Below are 20,000 nucleotides of genomic sequence, written 5' to 3' on the forward strand. Positions count from 1 at the left end.
CCCGTGGGCAGATACAGAGCTCTTACCGACAGGCTTAGTGTTTCCCTGCCGTGCCCTGCACCGAGGCCTGTGGTCCGGCTCCTCCAGGGTGAGGGAGCGGATGACGGTCTCACACACAAACTGGGTCCCACTAATGTCCTCGTCTGCCTCGTCGTGCCCAAGAGGGTCCAAGTGGTCTGGAGGCGGCACCACTTGCATGACAAGACCAGACCAACAAGAGTCCTTCAATGTACTGACCATGTAATTACCTAAAGACAAAAGATTTGATATGAAAATACTACAAACATCAAAGCTGATAAAAATGTGTATAGTCATGTTTAATAGTTTAATACTAACTAACTATAATGTCTAAGGTAACCACAAAGGAGGCAGAAAAAATAAGGCTTACGTTGCAAGAGCATCACCTACTGGCTAAAAGATATACATGACACAAAATGTTCACTTTGAACAAGTCAAACTTAGAGCTCAGCCTACATACTCTCTATTGTAACTTTAACTACAATTTTCTTTTCTGAAGATGTTTTATTGGTCAGATGTCTTCCTTACCTGTGTGTTTCTTATCACCAGTGGGCCTAGGTTTGTCTTTGGTCAGCTCCACTCCAGGCTTGTCCAGCAGGTGTCCTCGGTGAGGGAGGGGAGACATGCAGGGGGTCATGTCTGCCATGCAACAGAAAAACAGACTCAGTGAGTCTCCCCCAAAACACACACAAACCTAAGCTGCTGTCTAACAGTAATGTCACTGTGTGGTCTTACCAACAGGAGTGTTGGCTGGGACTTTGTCCAACTCTTGCACAATGTTTATGTCCAGCAACTCAAAGGACAGCAAATCCTGACACAATGGAAAACATTTACAGAGAGTTAGTCAGTCCTTCAGAGAGTCCACAAGGTCACAGTATATTTAGACTGCGTATATAAACGTGCTGGGCTCTCCCGTGACACTACCTCTAGACACACCTGTGCTGTCAGCATGTCCACCGAGGGAATGTAGTAGGGTCTTTGGGAGCCGACGGACGAGGTGTCCTTGGAGCTCCTGGTGGCCAGCCAGCCCAGATGCTCCTTCTCGGCGTGACCAAGGTCATCTCTCTGCGGCACATGTCACAGTGAGTCACCTCCGCACTTACGCAAATGTGACACACTGGCAGCCAGCAACACTGACTGCACTAGACTTTCCAAAACAAAGAGCTATCTATGGATGAATCTGAGCAGAGCTGTTTGCTATGGAAACTATGAGGCACACACTGCTTCACAGTGTATTATACACAGTGACATATTTCAAGTAACCACTATCCACTAAATACTATTTTCTACCAGTAATCACTATCCACTAAACACTGTTTTCTGTTGACCAAGTATTAGTATTGAGGAAAATAATTAACATAAACTTGACTATGACATATATTCATATATTCCATGCCAAATACCCTCCTGCTAAATACCTATTTGTAAGAGTCTGTTCTATAAGTCATAGATCATGTTAATGAAAAAGCAAGGCTGGCCAAGCACACACAGAGCAGGTGAGTCTGGCATGAAGACAGGCGCGTCAGCTCACCGGCCTCTTGCTGTGATGTCGGGCGCCCAGCTGGCATGCGGTGGCGGTGCCCCCGGGCACCACGACGATGCTGCACCAGACGCGGGGGCCGAACTGCTCGCCGCAGTGCGCCAGGCGCCAGTGGGAGGTGTAGGTGCCCTCCAGCAGGGGAGCCACGAACGCCACGCTCACAACGCCCACCTGGCCCGGCTGCAGGAAGGGCACCGCCACCTCCCTCTGCTCCCGCGACTCCGGGGCCAGGTTCCCCCACATGAACTTCAGCTGAGAGTGGCGGGAGGGGAGGGGAGGGGAGGGGGCGACACACGGGCACCAAACATGACATGGGAAACACAAACACACACACACACACACACACACACACACACACACACACACACACACACACACATACAAAGGAACAAACATAAAGACAGACATAAATGTGTAAACACATATGCACTGGCAATTTGTTTTGCCAGTCACATGGTTTAACAGAAATCATTAACGTTACCAAATAAGGGTAGGGTATTCCCTCATTGATTCAATTAAATAAATATGATAAGAAAATAAGAACTGAAATTATGTTTTAAAAATCAACAAGTTAAAACTAGTGAATTAGTGAATCACATCACTCTAGTATAGATCCCATTTTGATTTGGTTTCTACATTACAGCAGGCGAGAAGCGGGGGATGCTAGCATTGAGAAGGTGTAGCCAAATCGCAGGGCAGTGTACCTTGGTGTCAGACGTCCAGCTGATGTTGCCTGTGTTGTGCATCTTCCAGTATTTGATGAACTTGGTTCCTGGCTCCAGACAAGTGCCGTCTGGCAGGTTCTCATCCAGAAACAAGGCAGTCATTGTGGGCACCAAGGTGGAGCAGGAGACCTTGGGACCCCTGGTTTGAGTGCACAGAGCATCGTGAGAATAGCTTGAGTTTTGTTTTTCTTTTTTGTTCATTTTTTTTTCTTTTTCATAGCCGTTTTTTTGCTTGAAGCTCATAGCAAAAAAAAAAAAAGCTGACGCAATACATAAAGGCAGCTGGTTTCATTTGAGGTAGTAGTAGTAGCAGTAGTAGTAGCAGTAGCAGTAGTTCCATCCACTTTCCAGCGGTAACTCAACTATAAACAAACAATTATGTGATTATTCTTCATACAAAAAATGTTTTTGACTGTGGTCTAGCCTGGGGTGCGTAGGCCACCCGGCCCTGTCTGACCGCCTTTTCTTTCTGTCTTTCTCTTTTCTCTCTCTCTCTCTCTCTCTCTCTCTCTCTTTCTCTCTCTCTTTCTCTCTCTCTCTCTTAGTGTGGGCCCTTACTCTGGACTGGTGGCCTGTGGACCCGGTGCTGGGGCTGGGGCTGGGTCCAGGGCTGGGGCAGCGGGGACGAGGGCCAGCACGGACGGCCGGGTGCTGGAGCTGGTGGAGCCGCTCCACAGCAGGCCCCGCTTCTCCAGCCGCAGCTTCTTCTTGATCTCCTTCACCTCCGCCTTCAGCTGCCGCCGCTCCGCTTTCAGGCGCTGGCGCTCTGCCTTGCGCACCGTCCGGTCGCCGCGCCGCGGGAACCTGGGGTCAGAGGTCGAGGCAGAGAGGGGCGGTTACACCAGGGCTGGTACTTAGACCGCCTAGAGAAGCTGGTGGGCCAGAAGCAGGGGCGTAAAAGCGGAGCGGAGCGGCACTGTTTTTTTTTTTTGCGGATATCGATCCCGAGAATAACGCGTTAGCCCACTAGGCTAAATGGCACGGAGCCATTAGCGCCGTAGCTAAACGCGTTATTCAGAATGTCAGGGACAGCTCACCACACACCACCTGTGTCCCGGAGCGTATAGCTTTCAAATTTGTGTCAGGACAGAATTTTGTGTAGAGAAATAGAGGAGGATTTCCACAGAGACGTAAGGGGGAAAAAAACAACTAACTTGAGCTCTATAAAAAGTACAAGCCTATTTCTTATTTGAATGTATTGTGTGTATCATCCTGAATGTGTGCCGCATTGATGCATCAAACTGTAGTTTTTTGCCTTTCCAGAGCTTTCCGAAGACAGCGCGGGAGGCGGTCAGGTTTGGGAATGGGGAATTGAGAGTGATGACCTCCTGCACTTCTTTGGCGTCTTGGGGGGACTTGCCTGGGCTCTGGTGTCACCCCACGTTCAGGGACTGACAAGGGCGTCCGCGTCCTCTTGAGGTTGTGGCTGGGGTCGTGGCCCTGACTGCAAGGCTCACACAGAATGCAAGATGGGCACACACTACAAAGAAAATACAGTATGCAAAACACAGAGGATTTGGTCATTGTTATGTTTGCATCAACATCAAGTTCATTTGAATTTGCTGTTCATGGGAATACCACATAAGGAGGATCTAAAGAGTCTGCTGACAAACAAAGGCATTTTATTTACTTGTAACTTGATTATATACTTATCAATACTGCTAATAATTTGTTATTATCATGTTTAAACTCATCTAGGTGAGATTTACACATCAGTATGAGTACAATATGAAAATGATTTGCTATTACTAATAATGTGTGTGGATATGGTGAGTTACATAGGGGCTCCCATTCCCAGCATTCCCAAAGCATCCCCCCAGGTCCACTCCAGAGAGGCCCACCCACCTGCACTGGTAGCCTCCCCCCGTAGCTGGTCCCTTGCAGCTGCTGCAGGTCGGGCTGCTGGAGCTGGACGTGACCCCTGTGGTGGAGCTGATGATGGGCCCCTGGGACCCAGACGTGCCTGGCTCCTCGGACCGCTGCCCGGGGCCTCTGTGTGTGCAGCACTGTCCAGAGAACTCACTGCACATCTTATCCACCACCTCCTTCACTACCTGGTCTTTAAACTGGAAGGACAGGGACTGGTTGATAAAGACCCATACTTCTACCACAACTATTACTACTACTAACTAATAATAATAATAATAATAATAATAATGATGATGGTAATACTGTTATAAATCATGCTAATGGTTAAAATGACAATACCTTCTCTATGAATAAAGAAACACAGACTATTCAATTCACTTTTAAGATCCACTCAACAGTTTTTTCTCTCACCTTGTCCATGTATGATTTGAACCACGCTGGTACAGCCTCATCTTCCACTTTGGGCCCCTTGTTATCCTTCACTACCACCTATTGAGACCAAAAACATCCTCCATCATCACATCATCACATATGTCTGATCTTTTCTGAATACTCCAAAAGGCCTTAAACATAAAGTATATTGGTTGTGTCTTCATTTCAAGAGCAAAATACAGCATCTTCTGCCTTTGTGAGATTGCTCCCTTACCGAGTCCCGCTCGGGGGTGACCTGTGTCTCCTTGTCGACTGTTTTTAGCCTGGAGGGGTACGGGGGAGCTGGCCGATTCTCAAGCTTCAGCTCCTTCACCTCCACCTTCATGGCCCCACCTTCAGCTTGCCCTTTCATCTTGTAAACATTCATGTGGAGTTGGTTCCCCTGCTTTAGAGCGCTCTGTAGCCGATATGCCCAGAGGAGGAGAGAATCAGATACCAATGTCTAGTGCACTGTACACGAATCACTAAACACTAATACAATCACTACAATGTAATGTACTGTACATAGGATTTGTATGGTTCTTCTACTGTTCCTGAAACTTATGGAGTAATCAATGGCAATCATCAACATATTTTAAAATGCACATTCTATTTACCTTCAGTGCTTCCACATATTCCTCTGTAAAATAAAATAATAATATTATCACACAACAATACAAAGCAATGTTCCAATGTTGTGCGTGTACAGTAAATGGAAACAGTTATGTTATGCTAACTGAGTCATCCTCATATTCATGCTTTATCTATGACAACAATGTTGCTTGCAATGTTGTTCCACAACTTCCCAACCGAGTCCAACCTTTAAAACATTTGACCATACCTTGACTGTTGATAGAGACCTGTAAAACAATGGGGAAAGTGCAATTAATAAACTATTACCATGTTGTAACAGTTAGGCTATTATTATTCTGAAAATGTTTCAATGTATTTGAACATTACATTTTAGCTCACCTCCTCATTGTCTTCATCAAAATACTTTACTTGAAAGTGGCATAAGCCAATGGTAGTTTTAATCTGCGTTTAAAAAAGAGTGACCATGGTGAGACACTACGCATAATGTAAAGCTAAGAGATACTACACAACAATCACTTAACGCCATTTACACAATACCCTGATACATAAAGACATTTTGATGTGACGTCATTACAAGATCCTCTGACGGGTGGCTCGACAGCAAGGTTCTTTCAGTCGCGTAAGGTAACGTTGCATGGGTGCAGTGAACCTGGATTATTTTACTGGCAATGCGCCTGTCATGGTAACAACATGTGCATATTGCCAATAGATAAGGAAGCCACAGAAAATCGTGAGGACTATCCAACGTAATTTTCCTCAACTGCGCAGTTGACATTCACTAATCCAGAGTAAACAATAATGAATATCCGTTTTGAAAGTAACTATTCACCAACAATCGTTTTTGGCCTAACTGTTTACGTAGGCCTTGAAATAGGCCTGCAGGGACAGCGACTGCAAACATCCCCGACGATAACGCTAGGTTGTGACGCTGGCCATAGGCCTACCTACTCACCCAGGCCTCCACCGATTCCCACTGTGCTTTCTCCGAGTCCGCAACGGGAAACTTCCTCACATTCCCCCTGAAATTGACTTTGATGGTGACAGGAAAGCCCATGGCTGTTGGCCACGTTTAATGGAGAGGTATCATTTAATACTGAGTGTCTTTTGTATCCGCGGTGAAATACGTTCCTCGGTCCGCAAGTCTTTTCCTTGTTTACATGGCCGTCTGAGCTGCACACTGACACTCCCCCTCAACCATGTCACGTGTTGTTGGAAACTGTTCAACCCCCAATCAGAATAGTTCATTTGTTTATGTTGGAATGGCATGCACATGACACGTCGTGGATATTCCAAGTGTTTTATTTCTAAGGAGAGCAAGGCTGTAAATGCGCCTTCAATAATATGTCAGGCCAAATCTATATGTAAAAATGGCAATACCTAAATAAAACACCCTTGATCATTGACGTGCGTGTTCTTCCCTACTTAGCAGGATTCGTATGATTTTTTTTGTTTTAATATAATACAAAACAGCTAAAGTGTAGTGTGTAAATATTTGTGTATGGCATTGCAACAATGTGACAATAATTAACCTTTTTTCCTGAGACATTTGCGCATGCTCGGAATCTTTCGCAATGTCGCATAGTGATAACGTCATCTCTAAACTCGCCGTACCTTGTGGCTGACAGGAGTTGAAAGCCACACGGTCACATTTTATGCTGTGAAGACAATCTATTTATCTTTTTAGTGGGAATAAGTAAGATGTCTTCACTGCTCAAAGTGGACACTGAAATCAAGACTAAGGTAACTGTTGATGAACATTTTTTAAAAAAGATTTGAAAGGGTGTGAAAATGAATGGTACAGCAGGCCAAGCACCACCTCTGCCAGCCGGTGTTTTCTTGCTAATCACTCAAGTTTCCCGCGCACTTCAAGTGTTTAAATACGCTTTAAAATAAATGTGTCACTCATTTGTGTCGAACATACAACTTACTTAGATCATATTTGTAAAATCATATGACACACTGTAAATGAAACATTGCTACGTCATGAGTCTCCAGTACACGTTAGCAAGCTAGTCACCGGCGACATCAGTAGGTTAGCTTAGCCTACCTGTAGAGATCATGGTTAGCTGCTTGCTAGGTTAACTTTAGCTAGCTTGCTTACTCATTGTAGCGTATCATTTGACTGTAACTGTTATCCTTCATAGAGACAGAAACTCGCCTCCTTGCACGAAAGCTATTGCGGGTCTTTCAAAATTGACAGTAAGATTTAGCTACTCAGCACATGCCTAATGTGTTTGCAACCCCCCAGTAGTTAGTTTAGTATAGTTAACAGTCTTTTCTGGTATCAAAACCAGACCTCCTTTGTTGCAAGATAAGCACATATGAAAGTTCAGTAAAGGATGTTATCCCTAACGTTACTGCAATCCTAAAGTCAAATGGAGCGACGTTATTCAAACGTAGTGTTTTTTTGGGGTGATTGGGGGATTTAGATTACGTATGTTCTAAGAGTAAACAAATAACAAATTTAATTCTTTATGTTTTGGTAGGTTGATGCTTTCAGAGAACGAATCACTGCAGAGGTAAGTTGCTGCACAGAGGGATAATATAGGCTAGTATGAATCCAGATTGCATCTAATTGTCACTGTTTTGTAATTTTGCAGGCAGAGGACCTGGTGGCTGCCTTTTTCCCGAAGAAATTATTAGAACTTGATCAGTTCCTTAAGGTTAGTGTTAGGTAAACTGTTTCGATATCTGATTGTGGACTTGCTTGTTTTTCTTTGTTTGGATAATAATGTGACTTGTGGTTTGGTTAATTCCACTTGCTTGATCTATGCAGGAACCTATCTTAAACATCAAAGAGCTGAAGGATATCCATTCAGATATAAACCTATCTGTGCCAGATCCCATTCTGCTTTCAGACATCCATGATGGCCTGGACGCAGTAAGAGCTTGGATATCTCAGATGTTGACATTTTGTTAATATTGCTTGAAGAATCTAGTTTGACGGTTTTGAAGTTCTTCACTAACTGTGACATTATTCACCACAGCAAAATGCAAAAAAGAGAAAACTCGACGAATGTGCAGGAGAGGATAAAGGTATGTAATTTCGGTTAATAAGTTTGTATGGTGGTTTTGTGTATGAAGACTTATGGATTTATTATCTCGATCCCTTTTGGACTTACCAGGCAACAACCATAACATGTTCTCCCATCTTCCTCCACAGTGGCTGGAACTAAGGTATTTGTGATGCCTGGAGGGATGATGAAGAGTAATGGAAAGCTAGTGGACCTGATAGAGAGGGTCAAACCAGAGATCAGGACTCTCATAGAGAAATGCAACACGGTGAGTTGAAACACGCGTTATACAGAGCATTTAGGGATTTGCATTAGAAGTTGAGAAACTGTGTAAGGTCAGTAACTGTAGTAAAATATAAACGTTATACTGTCACTTTCTGCGTCTTCAGGTCAAAATGTGGGTTCAGTTGTTAATCCCAAGAATAGAGGATGGCAACAACTTTGGAGTGTCAATTCAGGTGAGATTTTTCCATCCGAACTGTTTTGATCATGCTGGTCCTCCTGTTAAAAGTCTGTTCATGGCAAAAGGGAAAACCAGGCACCTCTGAACTCATTTGCAAACAGGTCTCCTTTTGTGCTTGTAAGATGGCATGCCCTCACGTGTTAGTGTTTTTGTGAAAGAAGGCTGTTTAATCCATTTAATCCCTTCCTGAAAGCAACCTTTGTGTCAGATTTTGTTTAAGTAAAATATCTGTACCCTTCATGTAAATATTATCAAAGCAGTCTCTTGGTATGTGGCACATGTTTTTGTGTTTGGTGCCAAACATAGACTGACCCTGAGCTTTTCCTCCTGCAGGAGGAGACTGTGGCTGAGTTGAGAACAGTGGAGGGAGAAGCAGCATCGTATCTAGACCAGATATCAAGGTGAGCAACAATGCACCATAATGCTGTCATGTAGCACTTATTAGTTGTGTATATTGAAAAAACTCAAGAATTCTCACTTTTATTTTTTACAATTCAAGGTACTACATTACAAGGGCAAAGTTGGTATCCAAAATAGCAAAATATCCTCATGTGGTAAGTGGCATGTTTATGTTATAATATGCAAAAGTATTTACAGTGGTTGATGTACACAATCCACATTGTCTTTGTGTTTTGTCTGCAGGAAGACTATCGTCGCACCGTGACCGAGATTGACGAGAAGGAATATATCAGTCTCAAGATCATAGTCTCAGAGCTCCGAAATCAATATGTGAGTAATCCCACTAATTCATATTCCTCCCTTTCTGACCCTGCCATGAACACTGACCTCACACCAGGCTTGAGTTAGGAGAAGTCATAGGAGTTCAAACAATTGGATTATGCAACTCAATCTCTGCAGGTTATGTGATGGTGTATGAATGGGAAAGAGAGTTCCTTTTATTTTGGGACTGGTTTTCAGATCAGACACTGCATGGCATATGCATGTGATTAGTATGCATGCAAAGTTTGTTTGGTTGTTGAAGGTCATCACAGGTCAATTTTTGACTCTTCTGTAGCCTCTAGGTTAGTCAGCTGATTTCCAGGTCTTTCTAAAGCCATCCTGTCAGGAAAGAAGCAAAAGTGCTTGTTAAATAAAATTCATGCAAGATGCAGTTTATTTGGGATTGGAGACTCCTGCAGCCACAAGAGAATGTTTGTGTGTGATTGGAGACTCCTTAAAGTCTGACGTCAAACTGTCATCTAAAGTCAACCACTGGCATGTCATGACCTAGATGTCAAGTAAAACGCTATTATGGTGCTACATTGTCACTGCCTGTTGTCATAGTTTGGAACGTACGGTGCACTGTGGATTCAAATTGGTGCATATTGCTCGTCTTTGATGGAATGCTACTATATCAAATGTGGTCTGACACACGTTGTTGTTCTGTCAACAGGTGACGTTACATGACATGATCCTGAAGAACATAGAGAAGATCAAGAGGCCACGGAGCAGCAACTCTGATGCTCTTTACTGAGTCCTACCCCTCCATGAACCCCCACCGCCCCACTTCTGCCCCTTAGAGCTGGGGAATCGGCAGTAGCTCTGGTCTGGCCTCTGAATGTGCTCTGGTCCGTCGCTCAGAAAGCGTCTCAGATGCACTGGACTGGTCTGAGGTCAGCACCTCTGTGTCAGTAAGGAATCCAGTAGGGCCAGAGGAAATATGTTCTCAGAGCAGACCTTTGTACCGAGATGCTTCCAGAACCATTGGCCCAGGTTATTTCAGAACCAGAACCAACACACATATACATGTATACCAGCACCCTGGCCTGGTAGAAACAAACTTAATATAAAGTTCCTACATTGGCATTGTAAAATGTGGTCACAAACCCTTTAAGAGGCACTTGTATGGTTGCATTGGCAGATGGTTTAACTTACGAGACGGGGAACTCCATTCTGTCCTGTTTTACTTTCTTTTTGTTTGTTTTTCCCCCTAAGAAACTCATTTCATCAGAGTTTTCCTTTTTTTGAACAACATGGGTCATTTTTAATTATGTCTTCAAGCTTGTGATTGAGTCGGCTTGTCTACTTGTCAACATTATCAAGGACAAGTAATCGCCCTCTCTGGCCAATACTGGACCCTCATTTCTAAGACATGAAGTAAGGAGGTGGAGGTCTTTTTAAGTGTTGTAGCTGCAGTGATCACTTACAGTACTATAGTACATAAGTGGATCACCCATTTATCGTAATCCAAAATGGAGACTTTTTGTTGTTTGCATTTTACAATGTGAATTAGTTAGGGTGGTATTATTTTGCCATCAATTAAGTACAGTGTAATGTACATGAAATGAAACTTGTTTTATTTTGCTGAGCTGCCGTACGGTCCTAAATGCTATCAAGTGTTTTTGTTTGTTTTGTTTTAAGAGTGACATGTTTTACTCAATAAAAAGATTTTTACAATATAAATGACCTAAGATTGGCATCCTCACTTTCTGTTTCTAATATTTTACATTCATGATGAAAGAATACCAGAAAAATAGAAGGGAAAAGTCAAATCTATCACATAGACAAATCGTTTGTAGTTTTAATTTGGTCTCACTAGGGAAGATTACCTGGGGTGCCATGCCTTTGTGGTGAACTGAGCATTGTTAATTTGGTATGGTTGCTTTTTGTCAATTAAGTGGCAGAAGATACAAGGCGAGCACTCTAGTGATATTCAAGGTCGAGAGTTTTGTTGTCTAACCAGAAGTGCCCATTTTGGCCAGTAGGTGGCTTAAATGTTTTTGTGCCCCCATCTTATGTCTGATGATGGTGTATCATGCAATTTCATTTTGCATTTCTCCATGGAAATGTGAACAAAGATATAGAGCACTGCCTATCTATGATCTTCATTATGACTTCTAAGTTTGTATTTTTCTGGTTTAAGTAGAAATAAGCCAAATGCAGTGGTACTGGCCTTAGTTTTACTTTCCACATCCTACCAATTAGCATACAATTAAGTACAGACTTTTTGCAGCCCATGGGTAATTCAATTTAATCCAAGAACCCAGTGTAATAACAACAAACAAAATGGCACCATGTGAAACATTCATGTTGCATTTATTACATTTTCTTTATAATACCAGACACAATTCAAAAATAGAGAAAACAAAGATTTGGTAGGTCTATATAATTTCATAGTATGTATACTGATAATATAAAATAACTGTTTAAAGCTTTGAAAGTATTCTCAGTCTGTAGTTCTTGTCGAGTGTTGTAAGAGTCTGTGGAGGTCCAGCATTGGGCAATCCCTGGACAAAGAGAAAAACATACAGGTGGAGGGTTTGAGCATATCCACAAAAACAAAATGGTCCAAATATATTAATGACAACACTGTGTGACACAACTATGTATGGGTTCCCTTATTGGACTTTTGTCATGCTTTTTAAAATCCTTTTCATTGTGGAGAATTCTCTTTAGTTTAACAACGGGGGATTTCAGCAAGGGCCCCTTTTACCAGGCAAATGCTTAGTGGCGCAGAATAACATTTCTGTAGCATCTGTAGGCTTAGCTCTTAAAATCTCTTAAAATCTGCTTTGGTCTAGAATGTTTGCCGGGGCTGTGGTTATACAGACTTTGCATTAGGGAGAGAGTGGCTCTACATTCAGCCAGCCTGTAGTTCAGTATTCAGCCAGCAGGTGTCATCACTGGGAGAGGTATTTGGGGTGTTTATTCAGATGAGGCGAACTCAGTCCTCTCTCCTCTTATATGTGCAGATGAGTGCCAGCATAATGTGAAGTTTATTAAAAGAGTCACTCAGGGGTTAATATGGAATAGAGAGTATAATGAAATTACTGAATGACACTTAAGCTATTTTATGTCACGAGTCATGAGTGTTTTTATCAGAAAGAAATGCAAACAAGTGCTCAGTGCTCTGCCACTGAATACAATCGAATACTATTCTTGGGACCTAGTCTTTGCATTGGTAGTATTAAGTAGTACATCAGACCAAGAATCCAGGCTTTAATTACATGCTGCAATATAAGAGCCTTTTTGAACGTTTGGCTATCATGGCGACAGTTGTGGCTATCCAGGTGAGAGGGACGTACATGAGCTCAGATGATGTAAGCTGGATGAAGGTATTCTTTAGGGACAATGCCAATGTTGCCTCCCAGTTCTCCTACCCACCAGCCATGGATGTTGTACTCCTGTAAAAAGAACATGAAGGACACGCAAATGGGTTATTTTTCCTGAAGCCATTCAAACAAGAACTCACAAGGCTCAGATTCACCTACACACAAAAGGTGTTTAGAGCCTGAAACTGCATGTTGCATTGAATTGCAGCGATATGACACCAGCAGTGTGTGTTGAGTGTTGAGAGCAACATGAAGAGAAAGCAAGTGTGGTTGGTTAGAATGAGGCACAACGGTGTGATTTTCCCCCCCTACCGTGCTCTTCACTTTCCTGCACCGCTGATTTATGTTCAGAGTTGCTGATCAGTTTGTGGAGGAATGCGAGTCCTGGTGTGTGTGTTCTGCATGTGTGTGCTTAGCATGATGGCTGGGATCGTTCGTTCTGAGTGTGTGTGTATGTGCGTGTGTGTGTAGGGAGGGGGTTTTATGCAGGTTTGAGCACGGCCCACCTGCACACACTCCTTTATTCTCTGACAGAGGAGATGCTTATCTCTGGAGTCTGTCTCCCATGATGGAGAATGTGTGTGTGAGCAGTCTGTCTCCTTTACCAGAGAGAGCGATGCAGTGCCTCAAACACACACACACACACACACACACACAATCATTCATGCACACACACTACTATTATTACTATTGCTGCATACACCTGTCTGAATCCTTCATAAATATTGGTGCAAGCAAAAAAAATTACTTCCCCTAAGGGCTCGTTTTTGAATGGCCATGACAGCCCTTCCAAGGCAGAGGAAGTCTATCCTGACTGGCACACCCATGTTGAAGTGTTCGATGATTTAGACATTCATTTGACGAGCTCAGGAAACACCTTCCTCCACATCAGGCATGGTCAAAATAACCTCTATGTAAAGCAGTACCCACAATCCCCTGCTCTCCTGCTTGAGTTTGGCCACTCGGCACTATGGTCCGTGGCCAACACCTCCCTCTCATCCATCAGCTGCCTTCACTAGCCCCTGGACTCTTCTCATCCCAGAGACCTCAAAAGCGCCTGTGACACTTAAAAGAAGACGGAGAAATGGAAACCAGACTTTTGGCCTTAAGAGAGGTGAGGCTGGACAGGGTTGGAGGGTGGGGTGGGGGTTGAATAGGGTGGGGGTGTGGGTGTGGGTGGATGGGGATGGTTATGAATGTGTGGGGATAGAGGTAACAGCAGGAAGGAGTGATGGGCGAAGACTCCCCTCACACACACACACACACACACAGCACGTTCTCCACCCCACTTAAGCATTCAGAAGAGCACGTACTGTACATTTAGCTGTGAGGAGCGTGTCATCCATCCAGCACCCCACAGCAGGAAGAGGCCGGGGGAGAACTAATTACCATTTTCTCCTTCAGTACACACACACACACACACACACACACACACACACACACACACTATCACACATGCACAGACACAAATATACCAACCTCGTCAAACACACTGATGTGCAAATACAAACAAGCACTCATGTACACATATGCACATACAGAAAAGCACACATACACAAACACACACACACACACACACACATTCATACAACACACCGAGCCGGCCCCTAATGTGTTTCTAGACACATGCAGATGAGCTGTGAGCTGTGTTAATGACACTTTGAGGAATGGGAGCCAACTAGACAGTCAATCTAACCCACCCTCAGCTCAGCACCCACACTTGCACTCGCACCCCCACCTCACTCTCACACACCACCCGCACCTCACACTCAACACACCACCCGCACCTCACACTCAACACACCACCCGCACCTCACACTTAACACACCACCCCCACTTCACTCTCACACATCACCCGCACCTCACACTCAACACACCACCCGCACCTCACATTAAACACACCACCCGCACCTCACACTCAACACACCATCCGCAGGGGGACCAAACATTTAGGAGACCTGCAACAGTAACACATGGAGAGCGGAGGGAGGGAGGGAGGGAAAGGGTGAAACAGGAAAAGCAGGGAGAGAGAGAACGACAGAGGGGCTGGGGGACAACCGAGGAGAGGAGAGGAGAAAGGAGGGACTGGTGGGTGGAGGGGGGAAGAGTCTCTCTCTCTCTCTCTCCCTCCCTCTCTTCTCTCCTGGGGGCAGTGCAGCGCGGTTCCCTCTTGCCTGGGCGTGACAGAAAGTTTTATTTATCTGCGGCGCTCCATCTGTGCAGCGTTTTGCTGAGAACTCGCCCTGAGAAAAGGTCCTTTTGATGATCAACACAGTCATCTTAATACTCCCCTAAATCACCGGCGTGCCACCGGCTCAATGAGCTTCTGTGGCACGCCGAGTGCCGGCTTCCTCTTTTTGTTCGCCCACATCCTCCACCCACCCCCAAGACACCTCACTCACCCCAACCCACACCCCCACACCCCCACCACCACCACCCCCACACCGCCACCGGCACAAACCAAAAAATGCCGAGGACTGATGGGTTCAAACGGAGTGCACGTGGAGTAGGCACAGACGTGGCAAGCGCAGAGTGAACGCGCCCTAATGACGGCTGTCCTGCCTCAATCATTCGCCTCCACACAAGCTCATACTTCCCCTCTCTCTCTCTCTCTCTCTCTCTCTCTCTCTCTCTCTCTCTCTCTCTCTCTCTCTCTCTCTTCTCTCTCTCATTCTCTCTCTCTCACCCTCTTTCTTTGTCTCAATTACCAAAATGTCACATGTCTATTTACAGCACGTGGCTCATGGCCATCAGCTGGTGGTGGCGGGCGCGTCTGGTGCTGATGTGGGCGATCACCAGGGGGAGGCTGCCTGAAGGGGCGGCATCATGGCCACTGGAGGAGACTGAGCAACAGGCCAGGTATCTAGGTTAATTACCTCCGCCGACCGCCCTCCCCTCAGCCTCGTCCTACTCCTCTAACTGCCAGCCATCAGCTCCATGCTGCACGCGCACTGATAGCCTCTGCCTTTTCCCAGGAGGGAGGCCACGGGTGGTGGGTAGGTGTTTACGTTTACGTTTGGTTACGGGGGTCTAGACGAGTGGAGGATGAGAGGAGGGCATTTGGGGGGTGAAGGAGAGGGAGGCGGAGAGGAGACGAGAAGAGAGGATGGTGTTTGGCAGCTGAGGGCGGAGGAGAGGAGAGAGGGATGAGGCTGCTCAGCGTTGCGACGAGGCTGACCTCTGCGTGACTCCTTCTCCTCGGGAGAGATGGAGGGGGGGGGGGATGCAGGTGGGCGGGGTTGGCAGGCGAGAGGAGAGAGAGAGAGAGAGAGAACGAGCGAAAGCGAGGGCGGGTTACCATGACAACACCTGCAGTGTGCCAGCGCGATCATTTGTTTGGCGCGCGGGCTCGCGCCCGAGATTACGGGGGGAAACGCTGCCCAGCGGTGGTGCCGAAAATGTGCCCATCGCCCAGGGCTGGCAGAAGGGACAGATTGACAGCTAATGATGCCTCGAGACGCTGAAGTATCGCAACACCGCGTGCAGGGGAGGGGGGGAGAGGAGAGAGATGGGGTGGAGTGGGGGGTGTTCTCTGGCGTGGGCACAACAGCTGGCTAAATTTCATTTCCAGTCCTCCACTCCATAATGTTCTTGTCCTCATTTGTACCATTCCTTCTCTCTTCCTTCTTTTCTCTCTCATTTCCTCTCCATCTCTCTCATTACCACTTACATTCTCACTAACTTAATGCAGTGTGCGTCGCCGCTCATATATTCTCCTTCTGTCTCAGTACTTTTTTTGTCTGTCAAATCCTCTCACTGTTTTTTTTTATGTCTTTAGCAAATGTATCCATAATCACATACATAACAGGGTAAGAGGCTCGTGTTATGCCCACTCTCTCTCTCTCGCACACAACACATAAACACACATACAAATACAAATACACACACACACACACACACACACACACACATACAAATACACACACACACACACACACACACACACACACACACACACACAGCCGCTGTGGGTGAGAGGAGCCAGGAGAGATGCTAATAAGAATGACACATGAGGGCTGTGCCGCGGGCCACCAGCTGACTGAGGCAGGCCTTGGGAGTGATGGAGCGCAGGAAGTCTCTCATTGCCCTGCCGCTGAACCCACCACTCCTGCTCTACAATCTACCCCCTCCCTCGCTCCATCTCTCCCTCTACCTCTCTCTCTCACACACACACACATACATACACACACTCTCTCTCTCTCTATCTCATCCTTACTCACTCTCTCTCCCTCCCTTTCTCATTCTTTCTCTCGCCCTCTACACACACACACACACACACACACACACACACTCTCTCTCTCTCTCATCCTTACTCACTCTCCCTTCCACCCTCCCCCTTTTCCCAATTCCCTCCTTCCCCTTCAACCTCCAACACACTCCAGAGCATCAATAACACACACAAACAAACACACACAACACACACACACACACACACACACACACACACACACACACACTGAGAGTACTGCATTGCATCCTTCTCCTTGAGTCCACTTAACAAAGAAACATGGAGGCACTCTCCAGGTTTATCTATTTACCTCTAAACCCAGTTAAAGGGAACATGCCCCCAAACTGGTACACTCCATTCATTACAGGCGCTTTATATATATCACAAACAAGCAAGTGCTGAGCAATTACAGAGAGCCCTGTGCACTGTGGTCAGATTCATTCATTATGACCCAACTTCTTCCTTTTCAACAAAACAAAACAAAACATGTTAATCTTTCTTAACAAGAAGTTGGTAGAAAAAGGTGGAAAAACAGACACACACACACACACACACACACAAAACACACAAAGATAATGCAGCACCGTGACAACGTCGCCCAGACGCTCGACCGCGGCGACGGCCGAAATATGCGAGGGGTCGAAAAATAAAATCGCAGAGGCTCTAAAAGTCCACTGGGGAAATTACTGATGGCTCTTTAACTTAATAGCCATTTAAAGTGGAATTGTGTATGCTGCTGAGTGCTCGTAATGATGGCTGTTTACGCGCCCCTGTCATTTATAATAATTAGGCAGAATGGGCAGGGGGGTGGGGGGATGGCAAGGTGGGGGCAGTGGGAGACAGGAGGGGCCTGCCGCGGCTTCGACTGCTGCTGCTACTGCCACTGCCGCCGCTGTGCAGTTCTGGACGATTGGCTGGGGCTGAATAATGACCTACTGTAGTTGACCGGGGGATGACCGTTGCCTTCTGCACGACCCCAAAACCCCAGACTCACCCCCTGCTGCCTGTGCTGGTAAATAGAATGCCCCCGATGTGTCTATACAGCGCCTGGGTGTCTATTGCCCCACAGCAAGCAGGTCTTTGGGTGGATGTGAGCGCGAATGGGGGGTTAAAAGAGAAAGAGAAGAGAAGAGAGAGAGAGAAAGGGAGGAGGAGAAGGAGGAGGGGGGAAGGACAGAGAAGGAAAAGAGGAGGTTGGTTTGTATAGAGGGGGGGGTACAAGGATCTAAGTATAGATTACTCCCTGTCTTTCTCTCTCACTCACACTCTCTCACTCACACTCTCTCACTCACACTCTCTCACTCTCTCACTCACTCACGGCTTCTCCTTTTCCTTTCATGTCAGCCTTTTTCTCTCCCTGCACATTAGAGGAGGGTGACCTCCTGTGGGTAGTGGGCAAGCTGGGGTGACCTCCTGTGGGTAGTGGGCAAGCTGGGGTGGCCATTCGTCTGAGCGCTGGGAGGATGCGACCCTGCGGGGCTGAGGGGACTCACTCTGGCCATCTCAGTTAAGGTGGCCATCTTAGAGATGGACACGGCCAAACAGTGGGACATCAACAGTGGTCGCTGAATAAACCGAAAGCCCATTCAATGGAGTAAAATGGCCATGGCCAACAATAATGCCGCCATCAGCAACTGCATAAACCAAAAAGCAATTCAATGAATAAATAATAATCTAACCCATTAATTGACTTTATGTCTATTTCCAGTGATGTCTTTTATCCACCCTGGTCTTGGCCATTGTTTGGGTGTCATTTGTTCAGAAGCCTGTGTGTGTGTGTGTGTGTGTGTGTGTGTGTGTGTATTTGAAACTTGAAAGTGAATCACTCCTCCACTAAAAATACGAACCCTACCCACTGCAGCCACTAGGTGTCAGGAGTGTCTATGCTCTGGTGTGCTGATGGTCAAGTGGAGGCAGGGGGGCACTCGTCCAGCCCTGGCAGCGGAAAGGGGGGAAGCAGAGGGTTGGCGTTTGTCTGGACCCCCCTCAAGAGCTCATTTAGTACCCCCAGTCCAGAAGGGGGCCCCGCTGGCCTCTCGCTGCTGTGCGCATGCTCCCACCCAATGAGAAAGACCACAGTGTCGGCGGGCCAGTGCGTCCAACAAGAGGACAAAAAAAGAAAACGTGAGAGAGCAAAAGAGAGAGAGAGAGAGAGAGAGAGAAAGAGAGAAAAAGAAAGAGAGAGAGGAGAAAAGAAAAGAGGGGGACCTGTAGGAGTTTGGCTTACATCTCCTGCCTCGTAAATCTTTCCCCATCCCCGACCCGGGACTTTACAGGGATTCCTCAGGGGGGCACAGGAATGTGACGGAGCTGACCTCGGGAGTCACGTACTTTGATTCCGAAGGACATAAATTAGAGGCTGTGGAATGTGAGCCGTAACTGGATGGATTGAGGAAGAGCGCAGTTAAAGAAGGAGTCTCTTTGGACCCCCACAACCTCACACACACACACACACCTCTGAGTACCTCAGAAACCCCATGTGTGAGTGAGGCCCGTCCCTTGCGCCTCAATTATCTGCAGCATTGCACATATACAGGGGCATTTAAATAGAACACAGCCTGCAATGTTTTATACGCCTCTTGTCTATTTTAAGTACCCCGAAACACCCAGAGGACACAACGCGGCGAAGCACATAACGGGGTGGATTTTTTGGGGGAGGCGAAATAACAGCGCTTCCAGCCTCCAGCTCTCTGATCATCATCCGTCTAGGCAGTGCACTGAGGAAGCCCTGTATGGCCGCCAGATGGATTCTGGGATTGGGCACTATGTCATGTTGGAGAGCGGTGGGCACAGATACAGGGAGCACAGGGAGGGCTGGAGGGTGGGGTGAGGGGGGGACTGGAGGGGGTGAAATAGAGGGAGGGCTGGAGGGTGGAGAGGGGTGGGGGTATGGGTCTGTTTCAGCTGGCGTGCCACGGGCGACGAGCTCGCGGGCTGTGCGAAATTAACTCGGCTGAATTAATAAGAGCGAGATGGAAAATGAAGCAGAGATGCAGGCAGGGGAACAGGCGGAGGGCTTTTTTACGACCTGCAAGGCCCTCGCTCTCACGTACTGATGAAGACATACAGAACGCTCAGCAGGGAAG

General features: G+C 46.3%; 3 protein-coding genes across 5 annotated transcripts in view; 1 reads left to right on the forward strand and 2 right to left on the reverse strand.

The window, feature by feature from the left end:
• The window catches only part of nbr1a (NBR1 autophagy cargo receptor a), a 13,168-nt gene extending 6,836 nt beyond the window's left edge, over window positions 1-6,332 (reverse strand). For 2 of the 3 annotated variants that reach the window (XM_048233942.1, XM_048233941.1), the window contains exons 1-15: window positions 6,110-6,332; window positions 5,536-5,598; window positions 5,405-5,423; window positions 5,181-5,203; window positions 4,799-4,981; window positions 4,564-4,641; window positions 4,129-4,349; window positions 3,644-3,763; window positions 2,842-3,087; window positions 2,263-2,422; window positions 1,550-1,810; window positions 955-1,083; window positions 754-829; window positions 547-657; window positions 27-248 (exon numbers count right to left, since the gene is read on the reverse strand). In XM_048233942.1, coding sequence (XP_048089899.1) covers window positions 27-248; window positions 547-657; window positions 754-829; window positions 955-1,083; window positions 1,550-1,810; window positions 2,263-2,422; window positions 2,842-3,087; window positions 3,644-3,763; window positions 4,129-4,349; window positions 4,564-4,641; window positions 4,799-4,981; window positions 5,181-5,203; window positions 5,405-5,423; window positions 5,536-5,598; window positions 6,110-6,211 — 2,014 coding nt within the window. In that variant the 5' untranslated portion in view covers window positions 6,212-6,332. Of the gene's footprint in view, window positions 1-26; window positions 249-546; window positions 658-753; window positions 830-954; window positions 1,084-1,549; window positions 1,811-2,262; window positions 2,423-2,841; window positions 3,088-3,643; window positions 3,764-4,128; window positions 4,350-4,563; window positions 4,642-4,798; window positions 4,982-5,180; window positions 5,204-5,404; window positions 5,424-5,523; window positions 5,599-6,109 lie in introns of those variants that run through there. The other variant, XM_048233943.1, reaches the window with a different exon arrangement.
• Window positions 6,333-6,743: 411 nt separating this feature from the next.
• Window positions 6,744-11,041, forward strand: psme3 (proteasome activator subunit 3). Its single transcript, XM_048233958.1, has 11 exons — window positions 6,744-6,897; window positions 7,644-7,676; window positions 7,758-7,820; window positions 7,934-8,038; window positions 8,145-8,193; window positions 8,321-8,439; window positions 8,561-8,629; window positions 8,968-9,035; window positions 9,134-9,188; window positions 9,277-9,363; window positions 10,028-11,041. Exons 1-11 carry the CDS (start codon window positions 6,856-6,858, stop codon window positions 10,106-10,108), a joined length of 771 nt encoding a protein of 256 aa, XP_048089915.1. The 5' UTR covers window positions 6,744-6,855; the 3' UTR covers window positions 10,109-11,041.
• Window positions 11,042-11,651: 610 nt separating this feature from the next.
• skap1 (src kinase associated phosphoprotein 1) overlaps window positions 11,652-20,000 on the reverse strand; it is a 42,146-nt gene continuing 33,797 nt past the window's right edge. Inside the window, exons 13-14 of the mRNA XM_048233945.1 lie at window positions 12,660-12,758; window positions 11,652-11,861 (exon numbers count right to left, since the gene is read on the reverse strand). Coding sequence (XP_048089902.1) covers window positions 12,666-12,758 — 93 coding nt within the window. The 3' untranslated portion in view covers window positions 11,652-11,861; window positions 12,660-12,665. The remainder of the gene's footprint in view (window positions 11,862-12,659; window positions 12,759-20,000) is intronic.

This window comes from Alosa alosa, chromosome 22 (assembly GCF_017589495.1).
Source record: "Alosa alosa isolate M-15738 ecotype Scorff River chromosome 22, AALO_Geno_1.1, whole genome shotgun sequence".
Classification (NCBI taxonomy): Eukaryota; Metazoa; Chordata; class Actinopteri; order Clupeiformes; family Clupeidae; genus Alosa; species Alosa alosa.

Bases quoted from the DNA above. Each gene is read 5' to 3' on its own strand.
- psme3 (XM_048233958.1), top strand. From the start codon at position 6,856: ATGTCTTCACTGCTCAAAGTGGACACTGAAATCAAGACTAAG. The intron at 7,821-7,933 runs GTTAGTGTTAGG...TGATCTATGCAG, and splicing joins AACTTGATCAGTTCCTTAAG to GAACCTATCTTAAACATCAA. The intron at 8,039-8,144 runs GTAAGAGCTTGG...TATTCACCACAG, and splicing joins TCCATGATGGCCTGGACGCA to CAAAATGCAAAAAAGAGAAA.